The sequence below is a fragment of the Eleutherodactylus coqui genome, chromosome 7 (genome assembly GCF_035609145.1).
Source record: "Eleutherodactylus coqui strain aEleCoq1 chromosome 7, aEleCoq1.hap1, whole genome shotgun sequence".
In the NCBI taxonomy this organism is placed as follows: domain Eukaryota; kingdom Metazoa; phylum Chordata; class Amphibia; order Anura; family Eleutherodactylidae; genus Eleutherodactylus; species Eleutherodactylus coqui.
The window spans coordinates 122068792-122093371 of record NC_089843.1 but is presented as its reverse complement, the minus strand read 5'-3'; the positions used below and the strand labels follow the sequence as shown (position 1 = coordinate 122093371).

The following is a 24580-nucleotide window of genomic DNA, read 5'->3' as shown; positions in this document are numbered from 1 at the left end:
TGCACTATAGATTGCGTGAACAGGTGACTTTCAGCTATTTTATTTACGGCTTATTTACACAAGCATATACCGGACGCCGTTTTCACGGCCAGACAATATATGCGCCATCTGAGTTGTCTTCCCCTTTCCCTCCCCCTTGCCGACTCTCTCCTCCCCTCCGGCTGTTTGCAATGGGAGGGGGTGGGGAAATTAGTTCTGCCCCAAACCTTCCCCCTGCCATTGCAAACAGCCAGAGGGGAGGAGAGAGGCAGAGAACCGGCAAGGAAGAAGGAAGACAGCTCAGATGGTAGCGTATATTAGCCGACCGTGAAAACGGAAGCTGTTATATGCTCCTGTGAATAAGCCTTTAGCCTGTTCACATGATCAGGGGTGCGTGTTTTCCAGCTCCCACTTGTACTTTAAGTTGCTCTCACACGTGTTTTGCCCCATTTAGCGTTTTTTAAAACTGAAGAAAGCTGTTTTTGAAAAGTCTGTAGTGTATAATAAATGTTTATATACGCTGATGAAAAGTCTGCGTGAAGGAGGCTGCTGGGATATATTCACATGATAGATTTGCTGCAGAAATTTCTATGAGGCCAGCTTACACGTGTATGTATATTTCTGCGCACACGAGTGGCACGTATTTGCAGAATGAACTATGCTTTGTTGCATACGCATCAATTTAGATTCATGTTTTTTTCCCGCGAGCATGGCATATACATTTACGTGCACCAAAAAAAGCACCAGTCATTAAAATGGTTAATTAGTCTAATAAGTTCTAGGTGCGATCCTTTTCATGCCCATTTCCGCAGTGTATCACGGATCACATAACATAATGCACACATTTGAAAATCCCTATTGACTTCTAAGGGGACTTCAAGAAAATAGAGCATGCTGCATATTGCATGCGCAAATAAGCCGGCTTAAGGTTCCGATTACACAGGCGCATTTCTACCAATAAAAAGCGCCAGTTGATGATATAGCAATTCAATCAGCGCTCATTTTTAGTTTAATTTCCATAGGACAATAATTGGGAGGGTTTGAATAGACAATCGTTAATTTCCGCCTGTTCTCCTACACTTTGTTGCTCTCAGCAAATACCCTCCCTACTGTGCCGCCAAGAAACTACCGATATTGGTCATCTGCTGTTTGACCGCAGGGACTTTTATTGCGAATGAATCTTCATATGAATGTTTGTTCAGCTGATCAAAAGCCCACATAAGGACCGCTTCCCAAGGGCATAGGCGCAAATCGCAAGCATTGGCGTGACATATTTGCACCGTGAACATCACATTTTTGCATCTGCTTTTTCTCCATGAAATTGTGCCGCGTATTGCAAGTGGGTATCAAAAAATGATAGTGAAAACAAAAACACTGAAATCAATCGAAATCAGGGATTTTGTTTTGTCCCGTTATGTCACAGCCGCATAACAGGACAAAACCACATTCATCTGAATCCACCCTGAGGGCTCTTTCACACGAGCGTATGTGTTTTATATTCGCTTGTGCGTGTCATTAATTCGCATGAATGGACGATTTTCCGTGATCAAGTTCCGAAGCTTAATTAGCGTTTTCTCGTCCATTCACACGGCTGGGCGTGACAAAAAATACACCACACACCGGAAATCCCTCGCTTGGCATAAATCCTCGGAATTACTGCGAAAGGCCCACATAGAGGCACTTGTAAGTTTTTCGCAGCGCTGGACGCTGCTAAACTGCCTTCCCCCTCCCTTTTTTTTCAGCTTCCATAGGAGTCTTTGGGAGCCGCCAGCATATATCGATTGAAAGATAGAACCCAAACTATCTTTTTATGCAGCGTATAATAACAGTCACCGAATTCGGTTGTGTATGTTCTATTTTTTCTGGTGCAACATTTTTACACGCCGCAATATGCCTCAGATGGTCGCATTTTTCAGCCAGGTGCGAAAACACAGCTACATAGAGGATTTGTTTCTGGCATATATTTGCGCCACAAGTGAATCGATCCTTGAACTAGTTCAGAGTCACATAAGCATATTCCCAAAAACGGTTACGTAAGTGCAGCGCATTTGCGCAGTGAATTATGTGCTTTTGAATATATAATTGTACTTTTTGCGCTTGCTGGGCCATTTCACATGGGCACGTAACATAGCCGTCCACCCGATTTAAAGGTCTTTTTAGCGTAATTAGTCCCCGATGTTTTCTTTCTACTGCAAAATTGCGCAGCATATTGTGCAATTACGTGGAAATTGAGTGCGTATTTGCACTCCTCACATAGATTTAAATAGGGCCCTTGGTGCACGAATGTGCACAAATATAGAGAATGCCGTGTTATTTTTGGGCATGCGCAGAATAGAAAGGGAGTGTCACGTGCGTGTGAAGTGGCCCTGCGTGCGCAAATATTACAGAAATATGAGTGACATGCGCGCACCAGGCTGATTACGTGGCTCTTCGTTCATGCGCAAAAATGCTGTTTTGCTTAATACAGAATGTAAGCTTATCTATCTATCTATCTATCTATCTATCTATCTATCTACTATCTCATATGCATCTATCTATCTCATATCTATCTATCTCATTATCTATCTAATTATCTATCTATTTCTCTCTCTCATATCTGTCTATCTATCTATCTCATATCTATCTCTCTCTCTCATATCTATCTATCTATCTCATTATCTATCTATTTCTCTCTCTCATATCTATCCATCTATCTATCTATCTATCTCATATCTATCTATCTATCTCATATCTAACTATCTATCTATCTAATATCTATCTATCTCTCTCATATCTATCTATCTCTCTCTCTCATATCTATCTATCTCATATCTATCTATCTATCTATCTATCTATCTATCTATCTAATATCTATCTATCTCATATCTATCTATCTCATATCCATCTATCTATGCATCCATCTATCTCATATCTATCTATCTTATATCTATCTATCTCTCATATCTATCTATCTATCCCATATCTATCTATCTCTCATATCTATCTATCTATCTATCTATCTATCTATCTATCTATCTATCTATCTATCTATCTATCTCTCTATCTGTCTGTGTGTGTCTTTATGTACTTTCTGTGCATATAAATTTCTGTGTGTGTCTATGAATGTGTTTGGAAATACTCAATCATAAGTTGCTGACATGTAATATGGACTCAACAACTAGACAGGCTGGAACATAACTGAACAAGCGCTGCGGAATAAGTTGGCGCTATACAAATACCAAGATTTATTTTATTTTTATAAGAAATGTTATTAAAAAAGCAAATGATTGTTGTTGCTTTTGAAATTTGGACAAATCTACATGTGGTTGTTGTTAATGTTACATTATCTTTTTCCAAACATTCTAGAACTTTACCAAGATGTTACTCATCATGTTACATAAATAGCATCATGAAAAAAAATTCTTAAAAGGGGACGAATCTGGTTCTTTATCTGTTTAACAAAACATATGTTTTAGAGGAAATTTTAAACTTGTTAAAGCGACCCTCCGATACTGGATAAAGATGGTTGCAGTGTCTTAGCGCTTAAACACATTGGCCTGCTTTTGTCCTGCTATGCGGCCATTAAAATCAAGGCCACATAACGAGATGAAGCCAATAGGGGAGTTTGAATAGTAAAAAAAAAACAACAAAAAAACCTGGTTCATTCGCGGTGAGCCTATTAGCGCATGCACCTTTTTGTTTAAGCCCTCACACTAATGATGCATACTTATACACAGCGTGCATCAGGTAGTCGGAGAAGTGGTGCTGCCATCTTTATTTATCCAAGCTCGGAGGGTCGCTTTAACTATATTCATTACTCCTTCATGATTCTCTAATAATCCATTTACCCGGATTCTGTTATTGCAAAGATGAATTCTATTTAGCAGCCATTAGGTAATTAACTCCAAGTTACACAAATGCTAATTAGCTAATTATACCTTGAAGCAGCTCATAACATAACTTTAATGATAGGCAACTGACTGTTGTGTTGTAGCATAACATTGTAATATTTTTCTAAAGCTATATGGCACGAACAGCAGGGGTTTGATTAAGGGGCATATTTGTTGATGGCCTTATTTTCCGACTGTTTTATATATCTGAATGGGGTTTACAGTAATCCATTCACATGCTGCAAAAACAACTCTATTTCTCCCTTCAAATTTCAAATCACAAAGACATAGAATTTGAAAGTACAAATTTATAACAACTTTTGACATTTTCAACAGAGACCTAAATTCTTTAAGAGCATTCATGTGTGACTGGGAAGTATGAGAAATCTATAGCAGAGATAACATTCTGGCCTGGTGACTTCCTAACACTAATTCAGAGACCATAAAACTGTGACATCTTTATCAGTGGACTTTTTAACTATTTATTTATTTCTCTACTCGGTCTGTTCTGGTATTGTTTCTACGTGCAAATTAATCACATAATGATAATAGTAATCTTTATTTGTATGGCGCCAACATATTCCGCAGCGCTTACAAAGACAGGTGGAATACAGAAAGACAAAAGAACAAAAATTACAGAGCCACAGTTACATGTAGTAATCAGTTGATGGAAACAGTAGGGCTGAGGGTCCTGCTGCAACAAGCTTACATACTATAGATAACAGGGTGATACAGAAGGTAAAGGGGCTGGAGATGTGCATGGTATGACGAGGGGGAGAGTGAGGGATGCTATACACATAAACAATGGTCATACATTAAGCCGTGTAAAGGCAGAAACGGTGTGTCTGCAGGGAGCAGTTGATGTTGGCTAGCAGGGATTGCAGTCAGTAGGTCAAGGAGCATGTTATCAGGCGAAGTACAGAAGGGTTTGATTTAGGGGATGTGGTATGCCTCCATGAAGAGGTACATTTTTAGAGCACGCCTGAAGTTTTATGAGTCCTGGATTGCCTAGATAGACTTTGTTAGTGCGTTTTAGAGGACTGGTGCTGCTCTGGAGAAGTCTTGGAGGCGGGCATGACAGGTTCGAATGAAAGGGGCACTCAATCTCGTTTCGTTAGCAGAGCGGAGGACCAGGGCTGGGTGGTGGGTTGAGATGAGAGAGGCAATGTAAGGTGGCGCTGCGCTGTGGAGGGCTTTATGGATGAAGGTATTGAGTTTAAATTGTATTCTGTATTTGACGGGCAGCCAATGCAGTGACCGGCACAGGGCAGAGGCATCCGAGTAGCGGTTAGACAGGAAGATGAGCCAGGCTGCCGCATTCAGGATGGATTGGAGAGGGGAGAGTCTGGAGCAGGGGAAGCCTATCAGCAGCGAGTTGCAATAATCGAGCCGGGAGTGGATGAGGGCAACAGTGAGAGTTCTTAGCGTGTCCAGGTGAGAAAAGAGCGGATTCTTGCGATGTTCCTGAGGTGCAGCTGACATGTTCGGGCCAGAGATTGGATGTAGGGGGTAAAGGAGAGATCGGCGTCAAATATGACCCCAAGGCAGCGGACATGCTGTCTGGCAGTTATGGAGGTGCCACACACTGAGATGGAGATGTCAGGATAACATTGGTTAGTAGAGGGCAGAAATACCAGTAGGTCAGTTTCAGTGAGGTTTAGTTTTAGGTAGAGAGAGGACATAGTGTTAGAGACAGCGGTCAGACAGTCAGTGAAGTTTTGGAGGAAAAGTGCAGAGATGTCATGGAAGGAGGTGTATAGCTGGGTGTTGTCAGTGTAGAGATGGTATTGGAGGCCAAAACTCCTGATGGTTTGTCCAATATGGGCTGTGTAGATGGAGAAAAGGAGGGGGTGAAGGACCAAGCGGTGAGGGACCCCAACAGCAAGGGGAGGAGAAGGGTAGGTAGAGCCAGCAAAGGCGATGATGAATGAGCAGTAGGTAGGTAGGAGGAGAAAGCAGTGTCCTTTTGGCCCGATGGAGCGAAGCACACTGAGGAGGAAGTTTGTGGTCAACAGTGTTGAATGCTTCAGAGAGGTCAAGGAGGATCAGTAGGGAGTAATGATTGTGTCTTGTCATACGTATGTGCGTGTATATATATATATATATATATATATATATATATATACACACACACAGACCTCTTTGGATCTATTTAATTGTGTCTGAAGAAGAGGTTCGAAAGCTCGCTATAACATCATGTATTTTTGTTAGCCATTAAAATATATCATATCTACAAGATTTCTTGGTTTCTCTTGCTGAGAACAATCACATGTATTAACAACTTTTCCCTTAAAGTTAGTACAGTATCTGTTTTCAACAAAGATAAGTATTTTGACTATTGGAATAAGTGGCTTAACCTAGATGCAGCAAGGGTTGTTTATGTAGTATCATTTAAGTGTTTCCTTCTTTATGATGACGGGACAGTCACACAAAAAAGGGAAAATGCCAAACACTTCTTAGTGGGCTGTGTCAGCGGATAATAAAACTCATAGTAAAACTAACCAAGTGAAAGAAGCTGCCGCTGTGAAATTAAGTACATATGCACGATCTCTTCTTGCTCCAGATAGAACTGTCAACAACAAGGTTCAACACCCTGTGTTCATCCACCGATAGACCAGAAAAGTAGGCACTAAGGAATTAAAAGATGCTGGGGAGGAGAGTGCTACAATTAAAGATGTGAAACACCCTGAGGTTATGGACAATGTGTCTCCGGTTGGTCCTTGCATAGGCTGTGCGGCTGGGGTGTCGACGCCTGAGACTAGTAACTCTTCTGTTTACTCTCCCAGTTTAGGAGATATACTCAAGGCCATTCAGCAGTGTGACACAGCAATTAAAGGTCTTGCTTTTGGGATGTTGAGAGAGAAGAATAATCTTCTGAGAACTGATGTGAAAAAATGTAAAGAAAATCTTGTTATTACTGAGGATAAGATCTTACAATCAGAAATCAAGGTCTCAATATCACAAAAAGATGTGCAGGATACTGTGAAAGACAGTAAGCTCTGTAAAGCTAAAAAACTTAGGCTGCCTGTCAACGGGCGATAGTCATAGTGTGATCTGTGGCGATAAAACGACCGTGGATCGCGCTATGAAAAGCTTTCCATAAGCTAACTATGGAAAGCCCAGCCCGACATCCACAAGTGGAGAATCCACATGCTGCGATTTGCTGCGATTCTCCACGGTGAGCCTATAAGATAGGCTCATCGTGGAGACCTGTCAGCGCTCCCCCTCCTCCCCCGCGGCAGAATATCGCTAGCAATATTCCGTTACAGCCATGGACAGGGGGCCTTAATCTGGAAAATAGATCAGGGCAGTTAAATATTTGATATTTGGGGCTTCCGGAATGTATAGAAGGGAATTCGGTATTGAATTGTATGTAGACATGGTTCTCTGAGAAATTTGATATTAATAATTTATCACTTCTTAGTTTCATTGAAAGAGAACATTACATTAAAAGATTACGAGTGACTATCACTGATGTAATCAAGGAACCTGACAGGGCAAGTGAGCAAGAATCAATCACTTGTCAGAGTTGCTTGGATTTTAGCTCACCTACAAGCCACTATCTGCTGTCACGTCTGTGCAGCACAAGAGCACCACGTTCAGCATGGGCGCAGGATGACGTTCACACAGAATGCAATTGCAGTACACCACATAATGCAGGACAGTGAGCATCACTCCAGGAAGATGGAAGCCTGTCCCTTACCTAACAGGGAAGTGATGGGTCCCTGCCTGCAAGCAGAGTAATTGTCCTGATAAGGACAGCCCCGCTGTCTTCTTCCTGGGCCCTGACTATACCTATAGGAACCCCTGAAGAGATGGACTGACACCGCAAAGCACAACAATAAAGGTAACCAAAAAACAGCTGAAAGGATTCAGTAGTACTTATCTAAATCAGGAAGAAATTCACCCAGTACAGAGGATCAAACTCCAACCTGTCCTCTAGAGAGTTTATTTTGAATGGAGTCAGGCAGCCAGAAAAGATCTCTAGTGTCCGCCTCCTCCATTCAGTGAGCAGTTATCGCTCCTGTGTGAAAGCAGACAGTAGTCGGGCACTTTAGCACCTGACAGTCATCTTGTGCAAAAGTATCCTAAGCTAGGCTTTAATGGTAAAGATATAATTTTATTTGCAGATAATTTGCCTCAGATCCAAAAAGATAGCATTAGATTTTTGGTAGTGAAAAAAGTGCTTAGAACATATAATATTTGGAAAAATGTAACAATTTTTTTAAAGAACCAGCGGACACTAAAGACCCATTTACACGCAAAGGTAATCTTTCTATTTGCATAAAGTGTCAATATCCATTAATACTTTATCATCTTCATTCGCATGTAAAAGGGCCTGCAGAAGCTGTTTGCAGATCCCAGCATTGGTTCACAAAGAAGAGGTCGTCAAAGAAACTCATTGCAGAAACAATCATGGCAGACACTTAATAGACAAAAATGGAGAGAGTTGATCCATGGGGTGGCCCAGAGCCAGCAACGATGGAATGGTTAATCATCATCACCCCAAAAATGGTACCAATAAAAACTACAGTTCACCATGCTAACAACAAGCCGTCATATGGCCAAACTAACAGAAAAATAAAAGTTATTGCTTTTGAAATGTGAAGGTGAAAATCCTAAAAATAAATTGTCACGTCCTTTCCGCCAAAATAGGCCGTGTCCTTAAGAGGTCAATGGGATTCTAGATAATTAAATTGATAGATTAACTGTTGATATTGTAGATCAGAAGTACATTTCTAATAAGATAAAACTGAAATACTTGCTGAATTTAATTGTCTTGATCTTTGGAGATCCAAATATCTGTCTGCACTAAAATTGATTCATATCATCCTATATTGTTAATGAACTCCGATGTTATTAGCTAAGATGTTGGCAGCTGGACTACGAGGAATCATGACCTCTATAATTCATAGGGATCAATTATTATTCAATGCAGATTTCGGTTAATCGTTACATCGTTTTTGAAAAATGAGTGTATGTTCAAAAAAAGTAAATTACCACTTTTTATGTGTACTTGGGGATCTTGGTTTGGAAAACTAATGTTGAAAGAAAATCTGGAGATGCTTATGAGTTTCTGAAGGGAGGGGGAGGATTGAGATAGGGAAGAGAGGAGACGACTTGACTTTGGTTTTCTTTTTCTTCCCATCTTTTTTTTCTTTATTGTTATTAAGTAATTGCATGTTTTTTGTATTGTTTTGCTTAATTATATTAATTTTTCCATTGTATGTAAACATAATTCTCTGCGTGATTATTGCATGGTGTTATAAAGTTATTGGTGATGGAAAATCCAATATAAATAGTTTTGTTAAAAAGTTAGAAGCTCTTTAAAGATGAGATACTGTTCCTCTGCTACTCTGGAGTTTGGTAGTTCATGTTCTTCACTGGCACATCTGTTTGTGACTTACAGTTGTTCTTATTTGTGCATATTTCTCCAGACTGTATTGCTCATAAATTATATACTGTACATGAAAATAGACTATTTCATTAGTCAAAGTTATTTTCAGCCCAGTTACAAAGTCACACATTTTATTTTTTTAGTGGCATTTATTCAAAAATGTTCTGTATGCAGCCTAGCATCAAGTTTGCTTACTTTTCTACAAGTTAAAATGAATTTTAGTTGGCCTTAAAAGGAACTACTTAACCTTTAGGCTACAGCTGCATGGCATTGCTCCGCAGTTAAAGTAAGACCTGGCTAGAATTTTTTGGATGGTCACAAGGTAGTCAGAAACTTTTTTTCCCACAATAATGTGTCAATATGGAACTAAACACTACATTTATTACTACCTCCATATGTTGGTGTCTGGGAGCTGCCATTTCAGACTGAGGAGAGATTGACTAAAGGGTCAATGTAACCCTCCCTTCCCCGAATCACTATTTTACCTCACATACCTTCAGTTCTTGAGAACCTCTAGAAATATTTGGATAAATATTTATCCCTGGGGTCCGAAGCTTTCTGTTTATATGCTTTTCTTTTTTTCTGTTTAGACACACTTAGAAGTTTGACTCAGAAACTAATCTTCGAGTCACAGAGGTGGGCTGCGCCAGTCTCTCCCCGCCAACAGCATGTATATTGACAGCTCTCTCCATATACACAAAAGGAAAAAGAGAGATGCCAGTCAACATGCTTGCATGCTGCGGGCGAGGAGAGGTTGGCCGTGACAACCTCCTCTGTGACTCAATTTGGGATTACATTCCTAACAGGAATGTGACATTCATATATCTTGTAAGTAAAAGTGACCTTAGTGATGGCACCATGTCAGATATGAACAATTACATTATTGTTGAACATTTCCATTGGCAAGAATAAAGCATCAATAACATTTGACATGGACCTGCCCAAAGGCTATCAGGACAATGCTTGCCTTCAGTGATAATCCTAGTCATTTCCTGATCAGAGATTATTTCCCTTTTATTGTTGATACAATATTCTATTGAGATTCAGTGAGTAGCATTGATGCCTTCAACACCACGGCCATGGATCCTATACTAGTCAGAGCAATGTGCACTCAATGTCAAAATAGAATCAAGCACCTAGAAGAGGTTGTCGGGACTGAATGATGTCTGATTGTAATGTTGATATAAGTATGTGATTAAAATATCAGAGCAAAAGGATAATTTATCGCAAAAAACTGAACACTTGTAGGGGAGGCTCTAGTATCCTGTTGTACTGCCTTTAGCTCGGATACAAGAAGTGATATGGGCAGGCATGGCGGCTCTAGTACCCTGTTGTACCACCTCTAGCTTGTATACAAGATGTGATATGGGGGAACATGGAGGCTCTAGTACCCTGTTGTACCACCTCTAGCTTGTATACAAGATGTGATACAGGGGAACATGGCAGCTCTAGTACCCTGTTGTACCGCCTGTAGCTTGGATACAAGACGTGATACAGGTGGGCATGGAGGCTCTAGTACCCTGTTGTACTGCCTCTAGCTTGGATGCAAGATGTGATACGGGCAGGCATGGAGGCTCTAGTACCCTGTTGTACCGCCTCTAGCTTGGATGCAAGATGTGATACAGGCAGGCATGGAGGCTCTAGTACCCTGTTGTACCGCCTCTAGCTTTAATACAAGATGTGATACAGGCAGGCATGGAGGCTCTAGTACCCTGTTGTACCGCCTCTAGTTTGGATGCAAGATGTGATACAGGCAGGCATGGAGGCTCTAGTACCCTGTTGTACCACCTCTAGCTTGGATGCAAGATGTGATACAGGTGGGCATGGAGGCGCTATCACCCTGTTGTACCACCCCAAGCTTGGATGCAGCATGTGATACGGGCGGGCATGGAGGCATACATGTTCCATATGGTATCTTGCGGCATATCAGTCCACATTAGCTATAACTGAGCCTTTAGATCGTGTAAACTCGTAGGCTGTTGAAGTTGGCATCGCAGATAGACCTATACATGTTTTATTGGTGATAAAAATGATGACTGGGCAGGTTACAGAAGTGTAGCAATGTTGTGGAGGTATTTCTGTGATACCCTTGCAGTATGTGGCTGAGCATTATCCTGCTGCAAAATACCTCTTGGGAGCCGCCATGAGAAGAACAAATGTGGCTGCAGGATGTCCTGAACATATTTCTGAGCTATCATTGTCCCTTGTATCACTACTAGGGGGGACCAACTGTTGCATGTGAAGCTCCCTAAATCATCACACCAGCAGTGGGGGCAGTGTGCCGTTCCACAGCACCTGGATTCTTCGCTGAAGATAACCCAGTCCCACTCCATGGTATTCCAGTAGGTAGGTGTCAAAGGCAATGCACATAATGGGTGCCATGAGACAAATTGGCCTTCAGCCAAGCACCTGGAAATAGTTCTGACAGACGCAGGGGTCTGTAACAATGGTGTCACCGGTTTCTGGAAAGCAGGAAATAAAACATATGGAGTTGCTCATGCTTTTTGGAATCAGACAATCCTCTCTACTGGTGAGCATTCTGAAAATGGTCACCTTGTATGTGTGTCCTCGCGCATCCACTGGTCCCAACATCTCCTAACAGACTGGTCAAAATGGCTCAGGTGGCGGCAATTTATTGATATGACCATCCATCTTCTCACATTCCAATAATGTGCCCCTCTGTCAACTGGGTGAAATCTCATTTATTGTATCGTAGAAACATGTCTACACAAGCGGAAAAAGAGGTCTGCTACACAAGAGTAGCCTCTGAGAGCCTTTTTAAAGGCCACGAGTGGAATCACTTTTAGAGCTTCAGGTGACTAGACCGTTCATCTAATCATGCCACAACTCTAATTACTTGACTATCTGCTTGAGATGTAACTGCATGCCGAGTTTTGCTGCAAAATGCCAACTCCTTCTAGGGGATTGTTTCTTTCTTTTAATAAAGTGTATCTGTATGGAGGTTGGTGTATCCCAACATCTGATTACTCCAAGTTTCCAAAACAGCTACTGACTTTCTTCCTGTGAATTGGTCCATATATGTGTTATTGATTTGTTGACTTTCTATTACTTTTATAATGTCATCATATTTATCTGTGCTGTACACATGACGTACAGATGCAGCAAAGTTTTACCTAATGCTTAAAGAGGATCCGTCATGTCCTGTTGTCAAGGGATCCAGGTGCACAGCATAGCACTCCAACAATGTATTCCTTTTGTTCATACTCACCCCTTTTCTACCTCTTCCTAGATTCATTTCCCAGCTCTGTAAATGAGTCAAGTGCGAGGTCCCTACCGCTCACTGTCAACTAAGTCTGATGTAACCCATTGACAGTGGGGACCGCCCATTTGGTACATTTACAACTTCAGGAGGGAAGTGTAAGAAGAGTCAGAACGGGGCAACAGGGGTGAGGATGAACAAGAAGAACACATCATTGGAGTCTCCGGGGCTGCGGCTGAAAAGCTATACAGTCGGTCCTGTTAGTATACGGACATGACAGGTCCTCCATAACACATTAGGAAAAAGTTCTGTGCCAGTTTATTTGCATTTTTAATACCTTTTAAATAGATTTTGTTGTGTTGAGATAACTTGTTGCAGCAAGTTATCATAATTCAGAAAACTTTGCTACATCTGTATTTAGTTTTACTATGTGTCACACACACTAGGGCGAATTTCATAGGAAGTCAAATCAGTATGTTAGAAATGTTGATGATTGAAGACAGGGATGATTAATGAGTAATTCTTATAAAAAGGCTTTTCATCTTGTCAAATGCATAACTTCCTTTCAGAATGCAATTGTCTAACAATCAACTGATATTGTGGGCAACCAGACATTCCGTATTACGTAGTGCCTATCAAGATGATTGAGTGATTATGTAGTACAAATTCAGCAAAGTTTAACTTGACTGTGACAACTTTTTTATTTTAAGCCATTAGACAGCTATTATGTTAACACAACAGACCCAGTTGTAAAGCAATTGAAATGGTAATCTGTGGCACAGAACGTTATAATGTGTTAAAAGTCATGTTCAACTTTGCTACATCTGTACACAGCCCTGTTGATTGCCTCGATTAGAGGGTACTGATGGGACTACCCTTTTCACTTGCATTTATTGAACTCCATATTGCATAGTATTGTAAGTGTTATAGACTATCATTATGAATATTACAGGGTTTTTTAAAGGACATTTACCATTTTTCAGGACATTTATTCTATCCTCAGAATAGTTCATCAATATCAGTGGCTCCAGTAAAAAGCTGATTGACGGAGGTGCCAGGCTTGGAGTTGCTCTGCCTTTTGCTGGAGTTTCTCTGGATTGGTGCTGCAAGCAAGTGAATATGACTGAGCTTAGAATACCATTCCAGGTCATTGTTCAGCATATGGAGCTGTGCTAGTTATTGCTATTGCGAGCAGCTGATTGGTGAGGGCTACTGAGTATAAGACTCCTGCTGATCTGATATTGTTGACCTACCCTGCAGTTAGGGCATCATTGTAAGGTCCTGGAAAACACCTTTAAAGAAGGATTGTCAGATCTTCTAATATGTCTGCTTAGTAAGAAAAATACTCCTAGTAAGGCCGCCTGCACACGGGCGGATTTGCAGAATCCAGGGAGGCCGTCCACCTCCAGGTTCCACAGCAAATACTGTCCATAGCATGCTATGGAAAAGTTATTCTTCCTGCATATCGCAGCTTGCCCCATTTTTTAGAGGATTCCGTGCATATGGGTTCCATTGAAGTCAATGGAAGCCGTTCGACCTGCGGCTCTTCTTACATTGCAGAAAGGTCTTGAATTCTGCATCCTCGCTAGGCTATGATGCGGGAAAAGCAGAAGGTTAAAAAAAAAAATCTGTACTGTGCCTGTACAACAACGAAGCGTGAGAACCATCTGCAGTACAGATGAAAAGAAAGGCTGCCTGCAGATGAAAAGAAAGACATCTAAGCGTGGATGCCACTGCTGGGAAAGACGTATTCCACTGCAGGATTCCGCATGCGGAATCCGGTTCTGCCGTGTGCAGCCAGCCTAACATAGTATGTAAGGCAGAAAAAACACACATACCCATCCAGTTCATCCTATTACTCCCTCAATGTTGATCCAAAGAAAGGCAAAAAAAATCCAATGAGGTAGAAGTCAAGTATAATTATAATGGGACTTGGTACAGAGGTAGATGAGGGGTAGAGAAAAAACTAAATCTGTGATAGATATAGCAGGCCTGTGGCTATAAAGCTATTCAGCCAGCCCTGCGGACCAGAGATCATGACTGGTCCTCTGTTAGTTTAGACCTTGTGACAACACAGGTCCTAGCAAACTACTAATGATCACTTGTCTGTATGTATGTGGATGAGTGATTCTTATGCTCCACCCCTGGTAACATCATTGCTCCACCCCCCGGTGACACCATCATAGGTCCTACAACATATATAAAACACAGAGTCTGACCAACAGAAGAACAACACAGTTAGGGCTCTTTGACGTGAAGGGCAAAAATAACAATTCTACTAAGCCATTATTATCTCAGAAGACACAACTCAGCAGTCCTGACAGAACACACTGACCTACCACCACCACAGAGATCCAGTGGGCTAAAAGACCCATGGTGATGTCACTGCTGTGGGAGGAGCCAATCTGTGTTAGTCTTGTGTGGTAAACAAGCTACTGTGAGTGTGATGTGCCACCAGAAACACTGATATTATAATGTCCTAATAATTATTAGTACTGCTTATATGAAGAAAATAAAACAATCTGCAGTACAATGATCATCAGCATAGTTAAACTTGATGATTGCAGTGAGTGTACTTGCTGCCTCAAGACATGACAAACTCAGCATTATCGAAGGTAACTATAGCTTCTGCTCTCTAATAGAACATTTGTTAGGAGAGATTCAAGTTATCTACCTGTAATCTGAAATTTAAAGGAACCTGTCAGCTTGAAAATGCAGCCCAAACTGCAGGCAGCATGTTATAGAGCTGATCCGATTGATATATAGTTTGTGTGAAAAGATTCAGTATGAGAGTACATGTAAAATTGGTCCAAAAATCAGACAGAAATAGCATTTGAATGGGTATGTGCACATGGACTTTTTTTAGCAGGACGAAAAAAAAAGCGCAGCATCTCCTTTTTTTTGTTCTAATTTTTAGATGAGAATAGCACATGTCGATTTGTGGCCTCCTGCACAGTGATGGGATGTGCATTTATTAACTGATTTATGCCAAAATTATGGAGTAGAGAAGTTGCAAACTTAAGTAAGCCCTGCTTGCGCAAAAATGTTGTCATTTTTCTTGTTTCTGCACCAGCCTGACCACTTTTCTGAAAAGTGGGTGGGGCTGATTGGGTGGGGGTGTGGCCACCCTGGACTGACAGCTTTATGTATACTTTAAAACAAAGAATGGCAAAAATTATACTGTAAATGAACACCAGATAAGACCCAGTGTACATCTCTGTGTAGGAGTACAGATGTGCCATTATGCAAATAATACATGAAGAGGCCTACAACTGCATCCAAAACCATGGCGGCAAAACAGTGTGTGGTTTTTCCAATGCAGTTTTAACCCTTTCCAATCCACTGCCTGACGTCTGAAGACATTATGATTTAAGGCTGTACAGCTCCAATGTTGGAAGACGTCCGTCAGGGTTCTCATTCTGTATATTGCCGGCCTCTCTGCTGTCGGAGCCTATCCAATGTGTCACCTCATGCAGTACTGGCTTTAGCCAGCATATAGCACCGTTGTATAACGGCAGAAAAAGAGTAAGCCCCCTAGGAAAACCAGGATACAAATTGGATTGGAAAGGGTTAACTGCACCTCAATTGCACTAAAACTATTTAGTCTACTTTCTTGGGCGCAACTCACATCACACAGTATATGGAGATCTCGTCTGTGTACTGTTCGATCTACGGGACACACGCATATGTACACATGCTATTCTCATCTGAAAATAGGACATGTGGTGATTTATTTCACTCCAGCTATTCGTCCGAGTTAAAAAAAAAGCGCATGTGAATACACCCATCCATTTAAATGGGTTCTGTTTCTGTCCAAAAAAAATCGATCAGAAAATGAGACCGGCAAATCGATCGCGTGCAAGTAGCCAAAGATTAATATCAAGTTCTAGGAAGCCGCTGGCTCTGTGCTACATGTTTCTGCCACAGATTATTTTTTCATAGTGTTGCATTTTCTAAAGCATAAATAATACCTAATTCATCATTTTCCACCCGCTGTCACCCGGCCCTTAAATTCAATCTCCATAGCGAGCAGATCTCATTACAAGACATTATACATAGCTGGTCAAGGATAGTACAGTTGTCTGTACTCCCTCCTATGCCTTTCTTAAGGTTCAATAAATAGTTGTGGTGCAGAAGATCGTGGACTTAACTATTCCGTGAATAGCGTGATCGCAGCCCGATCTGGAAACTGGACAACTGATGCAAAAACAAAACAGTAAACTATAAAAAAAAGCATCCCAACTTTCTGTGGCCTGAGGAACACCTTGTCAAATTGTGCAACTCCAAAAAGGTAGCAGTAAAACGTAGCGGGTGTCCTTTTGTCCTCCGTTTGTCAGTATACGTATTCTTCTAATTCTATAAAACGTATAGCCAAATCCACTTTTCTATGAAAAGGCACTCAGTAAAACAACCCTATACTGGGCGATATACTTTCTTTTTCCATGACAGCGCGTGGAGATGAGCTGCTTCCGTAACTCAGTGTGCTGTACTGTTTCTGTAACTCCAATTCACGTCTTGATGAGTGACAGAAACAGCGAAGAACTGCTAGTATCAGTGGCTAATGTGAGCAGTGACAGGGTTGGGGGACCACCATTCTGACAATAGGCATGGGTCTCAGAGGTGGGATCTGCATCTGTCAGACGTTTATGGCATATGCCATAACAATTTGACATGGGAATATTGTTTAGCCTTGTTCACCACAGGGATGTGGATGTTAGTACGTTTACATCTGTAAATGACAATGAATGTTGCCATTAACCATTTCTTAACTAATACCCATTTGTCCACTGAGCTTCAGATATTCTCTCATCACCTTGATAATAGTGACTGGGAATGATTGTAGACAATAGTCCTCTTTTCAAGTTGACACTCCTGTTATATTAGGGTGGCTTTAGAAGGGCCAACTTTTGACTAGCAATAATTAGGGAGTCTGTTATTATGGACCCCCAGTCTTTGTAATGGCTGAACAACACGCAGACTGATTGCAGGACTATAGTGGGAGAATGCAAAGGGAGCACCCAGACAATCATCACATATTCTGAACCAGCAGCGTTATTTCATCTATCCGGACATTACAGTAGTTGGATGGTGTTTTCTATAGTAGCAGATTGCCCTCGGAGATATGATGATCACACATCACAGATTAAATCCACACCAAAATCTAACTTCAACATAGAATTCACTAATACTTTGCAATGAATGAACAGTGTAAATTTGAGGCATTTGCGCAACAAATAGCGCATGCTGTGGATTTTACATTCTTTATTTTGCTGTGGATTTCATCCATTGTAAACAAATGAGGTTTGCTAAGGCTCTATTTACTTAAGGTTCATTTACACGTAATGATTGTTGCGCAAAATAGGTTCAAAGGAACAAAAATGTGCAATAATTGTTACGTCTAAATGCTACGCCATTGTACACTATTCATTTTCTTTGCGTTTCAACCAGCATAAAAATCATTGCTGGTTCGCTCACTCCTCGCTGCGTCCAAAAACTCTCCGCTTAGGGTTATACATAGAATGTGAAGCGCTGAGCAAGAAGTTAACAATTCTCAGCGATGATTTGTCTGTGAAAGGCTGGGTTCACATGGGACTGATTTGCCGCGGAAATTCCGTGCAGAATTTCTGTGTGACAAATCCGCCTGCGGCTCCTAATCCTGGTGTTAGCCAGCCATGTGGAGGAGATTTTGCAAAAATCTCATTCCCACGGGGCGCCAATCTGTTATGGCAAAGCTGAGCGGAACCGGCGATGTGGCGCGGAATTGACAGCCGCAGCATGTCAATTTTTTTTTTCTGTTGTGGCCTCACTCTTCTTTACGGGGAGAGAAAGACGCAATGGAATGCCGATGGCTGAACCGCTCCAAAACCTGGGGCGAAATGCCATGGGATTTGAAGCTGCACCTCTCCTGCGGAAATCTTGTGGCTTTTCGGTGCAGCCAAGCCACGAGTTTTCCGCGGGATTTCTGTCTTGTGGAAACCCAGCCTACACATTCTGCACGAGTGCAAACAACCAGCAGTGACATCACCCGCTCGTTCAGCTGGTTTAGTCGACCGTTGTCCCGTGTAAATGGGGCATTAGTCAGTACTGTACATTGTAGAAGAATTTTAGCTCACATCCTTCAGCCAAAATTTCACAGAAAATCCTCTGTGGGTGAACTCACCCTTAAACGTAATAGTATTATTATGTGCTAAGTGGGTTTAAGTTCTATAGGGAGAGTTTCCTTCAGGAATGCAAAGTGGTGGCTATTATAGATATTATTTTTATTATTATAGCAGATATATTAGGTTGACTTTTATGACTCATGTTTCTTTTTCCCATTGTCTATTGCACGCATGGCTTCCTGTGGCTGAAATCACTGTTCTTACATTTAGTGACTTTTACAGCTACAGTACTTCATATGTTCTCATCAGTCATTAACCTTTTGTGTTTTCCCAGAAAACTCCATTACCATGATAAGCAGAGGGACTCTTATTATGAGAGAACACAAGAAATATCACAGGGCACATGATGTCTGAAGCCACTAGGGACTCAGTGTAAGTTTCTTCAAGATGTTTCCTTATTGTCCTAAGAATCCATGTGAACTCTTCAAATTCATTTGGAAATAAAATTCAAGTATAGTTCAGGTAGGGTTCAGTTACCCGGCTTGGGTAGGACTGCTACCGTGTTTCCCCGAAAATAAGACAGTGTCTTATATTAATTTTTGTTCAAAAAGATTTAACTTTTTTACATATATAGCTGCCTGGACACTACTTAAATTGACTTTTTTAAATTAACTGTAAGCAGCACTTAATTTTGGAGTAGGGCTTATATTTCAAGTATCCTCAAAAATCCTTAAAAATAATTTTGCATCCGCAAAAATCCTGGAAAATTATGCTATGTCTTATTTTCAGGGTATGTCTTATTTTCAGCGAAACAGGGTAGTATTAATATTAATCTTATTTGTATAGCGCCAATTTATTCCACAGCACTTTCAGGTAATTTATTTATTACGCCCCTGCAAGCTGGGTACTTATTTTACCAATCTCAGAAGGAGGAGCCAACCTTGAGCCAGCTACCTGAACCATTCAGGGATTGAACTTGCAACCTTCAGGCCATGAGTGAGAGTTTAGGACTGCATTTCTGCTGCTTTAACACTCTGCACCACACAGGGCTACTTTTTTAATGCATCTATAGAGATTGCAAACTTGTTGAGAAAAAAACCTGGACATTAATAACCAGGGCAGTAAGACATTGTTTATTACTTAGGGGCTTCAATTGTCCAGCTATCTACTGGTATACCTGGAACCTTACTGGTGTGAAAACACTCTCCAATTCTTCAAGGGTAAGACAATCATCAAATGTTGATTTCTTTAGTAATGTTGTCAAGATTTCTACATGTCATCTGTAGATTTAATAATTTTGGCAGAATACAGATCTGCATAGAAGTAATGAAATACCTTCAGTATTTCTTCAGAGTCTATCAACATTTCTCCAGTAGGTGGTTTCAAACATAAGATGGACCCTGCTGAGCTCTTGAAAGAAGATGTCCTGCTCTTCTCCCCTCAATAGTAATGTTGATTAATAGAGAATCATTAAAGAAGTATTTTGAGCATTTAATCCCTTGCATTACTGATGACCTATCTTCAGGATAGGTCATTAATGCTTGATAGACTGGGGTCCTCCTTTCTGGTCCCCAAGTAATCAGCCGATCTCAGCCGTGGATGTTGACAGCTTCGTCTGTACTGGGGTTGGAGCCAATAGTGCAACAAAAGGTATAATCTGGAACCTTCTATTATACTTCTAGCTTCGAGCCCGGAGACAGAGCCGGAAGTGTTATAGAAGGCTTCCTCTGGAATCAATGGGAGCTATACCTTCTATTGCACTTCCAGCTTCAACCCCAATGCAGGTAACCTTGCCGTAGGGAGAGCGGGGGCTGAGATTAAAGGTTCAGTGGTAGACCCCTGCTGAAGAACTGTGGATAGGTCATCAATACTGGCAATACCTCAAGGGGTAAATGCAGGAAATAGTCATCTATTTCTTAGCTTGGTCTAGCAGATGATCATGGAGTCATTTCTGTGCTTATAGCCATTTAGCTTTGTTAGTAAAAGTTGGTTTCTCAACATATTTACTTTCTTCTACTCTTAATTTTAGGGTTGATGTTAATGCTCTATTCTTTGCAACATCCCTGATAAGGTATCACCTTCAAACAGCTTTTATTGGGTCCCAGACAATTAATGGGAAGCAGTGACCATATTGATGTATGAAAACTCTTGTAGACAGCGGGTCAGTCGCTTTCCATTGCCTAATATAGACAATCAATAAGGATTTAACTTATATAAGGTGGTACCCCTTAGAGAATTATTAACAACGTCCGATGTAAGCCATAATGGGATATGGTCTCATAGACTTTCCAGTAAGATATTCAACCTTAGACTCTAGAGGAATAATAGCAGCATTGCCTTTAGCAAGACCAACTTATGATAACGATACTTGGGAAGCAAAAATATAATCTTTCCACGAAGAATTTGAGCCACCAAATACTCATAAACTGTAGTTCTTAAAGGAATTTTGACAGAGATGACACTTCACAACAGTCAGATATTGTGTCATTATAATATTTGTCAAAGTAGGGATATAGCAATGTAAATCGCCAATTAGGACAGGTGATATTCTATTTACCTCCACCGGCGATGGCACGTCATGGAGTCTGCATAAAAGTTACATAAACTTGCTCTTGTCTATTACAGTTCTCTCACACACAGGCCCGTTTTGTGAATAAGGATGCTTACAAATCTGGAGTAAGTTTTAGGGTCCTTTCAGACAAGCCGATTCTTGTTTGAACGAGCAAGTGAGTTAAGAATCGTTAAGTCTCTGTATAAGCGAATGAGAGGGACTGAATGATTGCTCTTTAAACCGAATGATAAGCGAACAAGCCAGCGATGGTTTTTATGCCAGCATAATTCTTGTTCGGCGTTCAGTCATTGGCTTGCGTTTAGACCGAAGCATTATTGTTCATTTTCACTCATTTGAACAATTTTTTAAATGATCGTTCCATATAAAAGCACCTTTACGCATAGAATGAAGTGAATGGCGTAGCCACGGTCTATTAAGTAAATGTTAATTTTGAAGAGTGATATGGGTTTCATGAATTCATAATATGGAAAGACCATAAGATTTAAGGAATCTGAAAATAGTGTTCTTTTTATCAGTATCTCCAATGACTTTGTGGTTCCAGGAGATAATAGTAACAGAGTTAGCTCTAAAAATAAAGATAGCATAAGGTCAACATTGGGAACTTTTTAGACCCTTTTATTACAACTGGCGCCACTATAGGGATCACTATGACTACTGGGACAACTATGACTTCTGGGGCCATTATGGGGATCACTATTATTATTGGGTCACAATGGGGGTTACTTACTACTGGGGCCACTATGGGTAACCCTATTACTACTGGGGTCACTATGAGGACCTTATAACTACTAGGGCCACCATGGGGGACTCTATTACCACTCAGGCTACTATGGGGGTCACTATTACTATACAGTCTTACAATTAGAATTGGCCCTTTGAAGGCAGCCATAAGGCTGATGTGGCCCTTGGTGAAAATGAGTTTGACACCCCTGGATTAGGGCAATTGCACATTTCTTGTTTCTAAACATCCAGAAATTGTGCACGAAGCCTCTGTACTTCTTCAGAGAAGTATGGAAAGATGGATTCCTTGCTTCCTGCTGCTTGTTATTTAGGACATTTTCCAGTTAGTCATTGTGAAAGTATTGAATTATATTTTATACAGTAGTGCCATGTGCATAATATTTGTGCTATGTGCATAGCAAGAAATATGTGGGTAAAAGACACATTTTAGGGTCTCGGACGCTGAGTATGCAGTTTTGTCATCTTTTACTTTGTAATGTTTTACTAAGAGATAAGTATCACACATGCTGTGGACTTTGAACTGTTGACTGTAGGGGAAGCCACAGTATATAATCTCTTGCATTGTAGCAAAAAAACAGAAGAGCTTGGACAGAGCTCCCTCTGTCAGTCCATCGACTTCCCATGATGCATTAAAGGGGCATCAAGGTATAACTATAGTAGCCAGACACCTAACCAATGCCTCCAGGACTGCCATTAGCATTAGCCTATTAATCTATAAGGTGTGGCCTAATAGTTGTAATAAGGCTTTTGAAAACAATGTATTAAAGATCTCTACTTCAAGTCCCCTAAGGGGACAAAAAAAGTAGAATTACAATTTAATTAAAAAAATAATATACACATACACAAATAAATAAATCTCGTTATTCATTAAATTATTAGATTTAAAAAAATATATATCACAATAAAAAGTTATGTGTTTTGTACCACTGTGACTTAATGCCCTATAGAATGAAGTTAACTTATTTCTACTGCATAGCATGTGTTGCTGTGTTTTTCCACTCCCCCTCAAAATTATAAAAAATAGTTAATAAATTGCAGGTACTCTAAAATGGCACTAGTAATGAACCTCCATCTGTCCAAAAATGAAAGTTCTTGTACAGCAATATTAACAAAAAAAAAAGAAGTCATGGTTAACAGAATGCGGCAATACAAAGATTACTTTTGCTGTAACTAGAGATGAGCGAGCGTACTCGCTAAGGCAAACTACTGGAGCGAGTAGTGCCCTATGCGAGTACCTGCCCGCTCGTGTCTAAAGATTCGGGTGCCGGCGGGGGAGAATGGTGAGTTGCAGGAGTGAGCAGGGAGGAGCGGGGGAGAGAGTGAGATTCCCCCCCCCCCCCCATTCCTCCCTACTCTCCCACCCCGCTCCCCACTGGCACCTGAATCTTTAGAGACGAGCAGGCAGGTACTCGCATAAGGCACTACTCACTCGAGTAGTTTGCCTTATCGAGTACGCTCGCTCATCTCTAGCTGTAATACATTATTAGTGTTCAGAAAATGCTAAAACATTAAAAAAAACTGTTTGTTTGGTATTTTTGCATTCAAACTGACCTGTAGAGTAAAGTTCACTCTTTATTTTTAGTTCTCGGTAAACAAACAAAAAAAACAACATATGGACAATTTGTAAATTTTTGCAGTGTTGCCTGTTTTCAATCATCAGTTTAGTTCAGTGAAGTAGAGAAATGTGAGGGGAACTTTCTAACATCCCACAGTAATAGCTGTAACTGATCTTCCCCATCTCCCACTCACCCTTCTACTTTCGTGAATCTTTCACTTACTTTTTGAACAAGTCCTGTCTGATGAAGGGGACAGATATTTCACTGCAGCCATGTGAGCATTTGTAGAAGATAGGGCAGTGACCGCTTGGAAAACATCCTTTATTGTAAACTCCCTAAGGCATCTCCTATGCTATGAGTGGGAGCAGAGTCACATGTGTGCAGGGAATGAAGAGGCATCTGACCTGATTTGTGCGGAAGCTTGCTGCACACAGTTTCTCACAAGCTCAGTCTGGCTCCTGGGCGGAGCTATAATGCGCACCATCCCTTTAAACCCTGAGTTAAGATAACCTATTGTCATACTATAGTATGAAAATGTTACTTTGCTGCATTTCTATGTCATTGAATATCCCACTGTATGTTAACCCTCTTCTTGTTATTATAGAACATATATAAAGTCAGTGATCTTTGCAATACAGTATTTGAATGATCAGTATATTTTAGAAACAGACCATACAGGGGAATTATGGGGCATACCTATAGGGGGTGCAGGAGTAGCAGCCCACTGCTAAATAGGAAGAGACTGACATTATAAATGGCACATAATACAAGGGAGGGGGGCAAATTTGGGACCTCTTGAGCATTAGGTATATATTTTATTTTAGATTATGATTCGTTTGCCACTTTACACTATGACATAGGTTGCAAATATAATCTTTAACATTTATATATTGTACCAGCTGTTCCGTATATCTTTGTATCCAATGGACTTAAGACCTTTTTGGTCAAACCCGGCTTGGGCAAATATTTACAGAACATACAGGAAATTATATTACCGTGTTATAAATGAGTAGCTTGTTTCCTCTGCAGTGAGGTTTCTTCCATTACATTGAGATATTCACGTTGATGGGTAAGGTTAATTATGCCCTATGTCCTAGACTTGACAGCACTTTCCTATAATGTATTCTTAGAATTTTAATTACCT

At 40.8% G+C, this 24580-nt stretch overlaps 1 protein-coding gene across 2 annotated transcripts in view; it reads left to right on the top strand.

Moving 5' to 3' along the window:
* NPY2R (neuropeptide Y receptor Y2) overlaps positions 1-24580 on the top strand; it is a 68137-nt gene that overhangs the window by 37149 nt on the left and 6408 nt on the right. The window contains exon 2 of one of the 2 annotated variants that reach the window (XM_066573606.1): positions 18902-18999. In XM_066573606.1, coding sequence (XP_066429703.1) covers positions 18971-18999 — 29 coding nt within the window. In that variant the 5' untranslated portion in view covers positions 18902-18970. Of the gene's footprint in view, positions 1-18901; positions 19000-21205; positions 21294-24580 lie in introns of those variants that run through there. The other variant, XM_066573607.1, reaches the window with a different exon arrangement.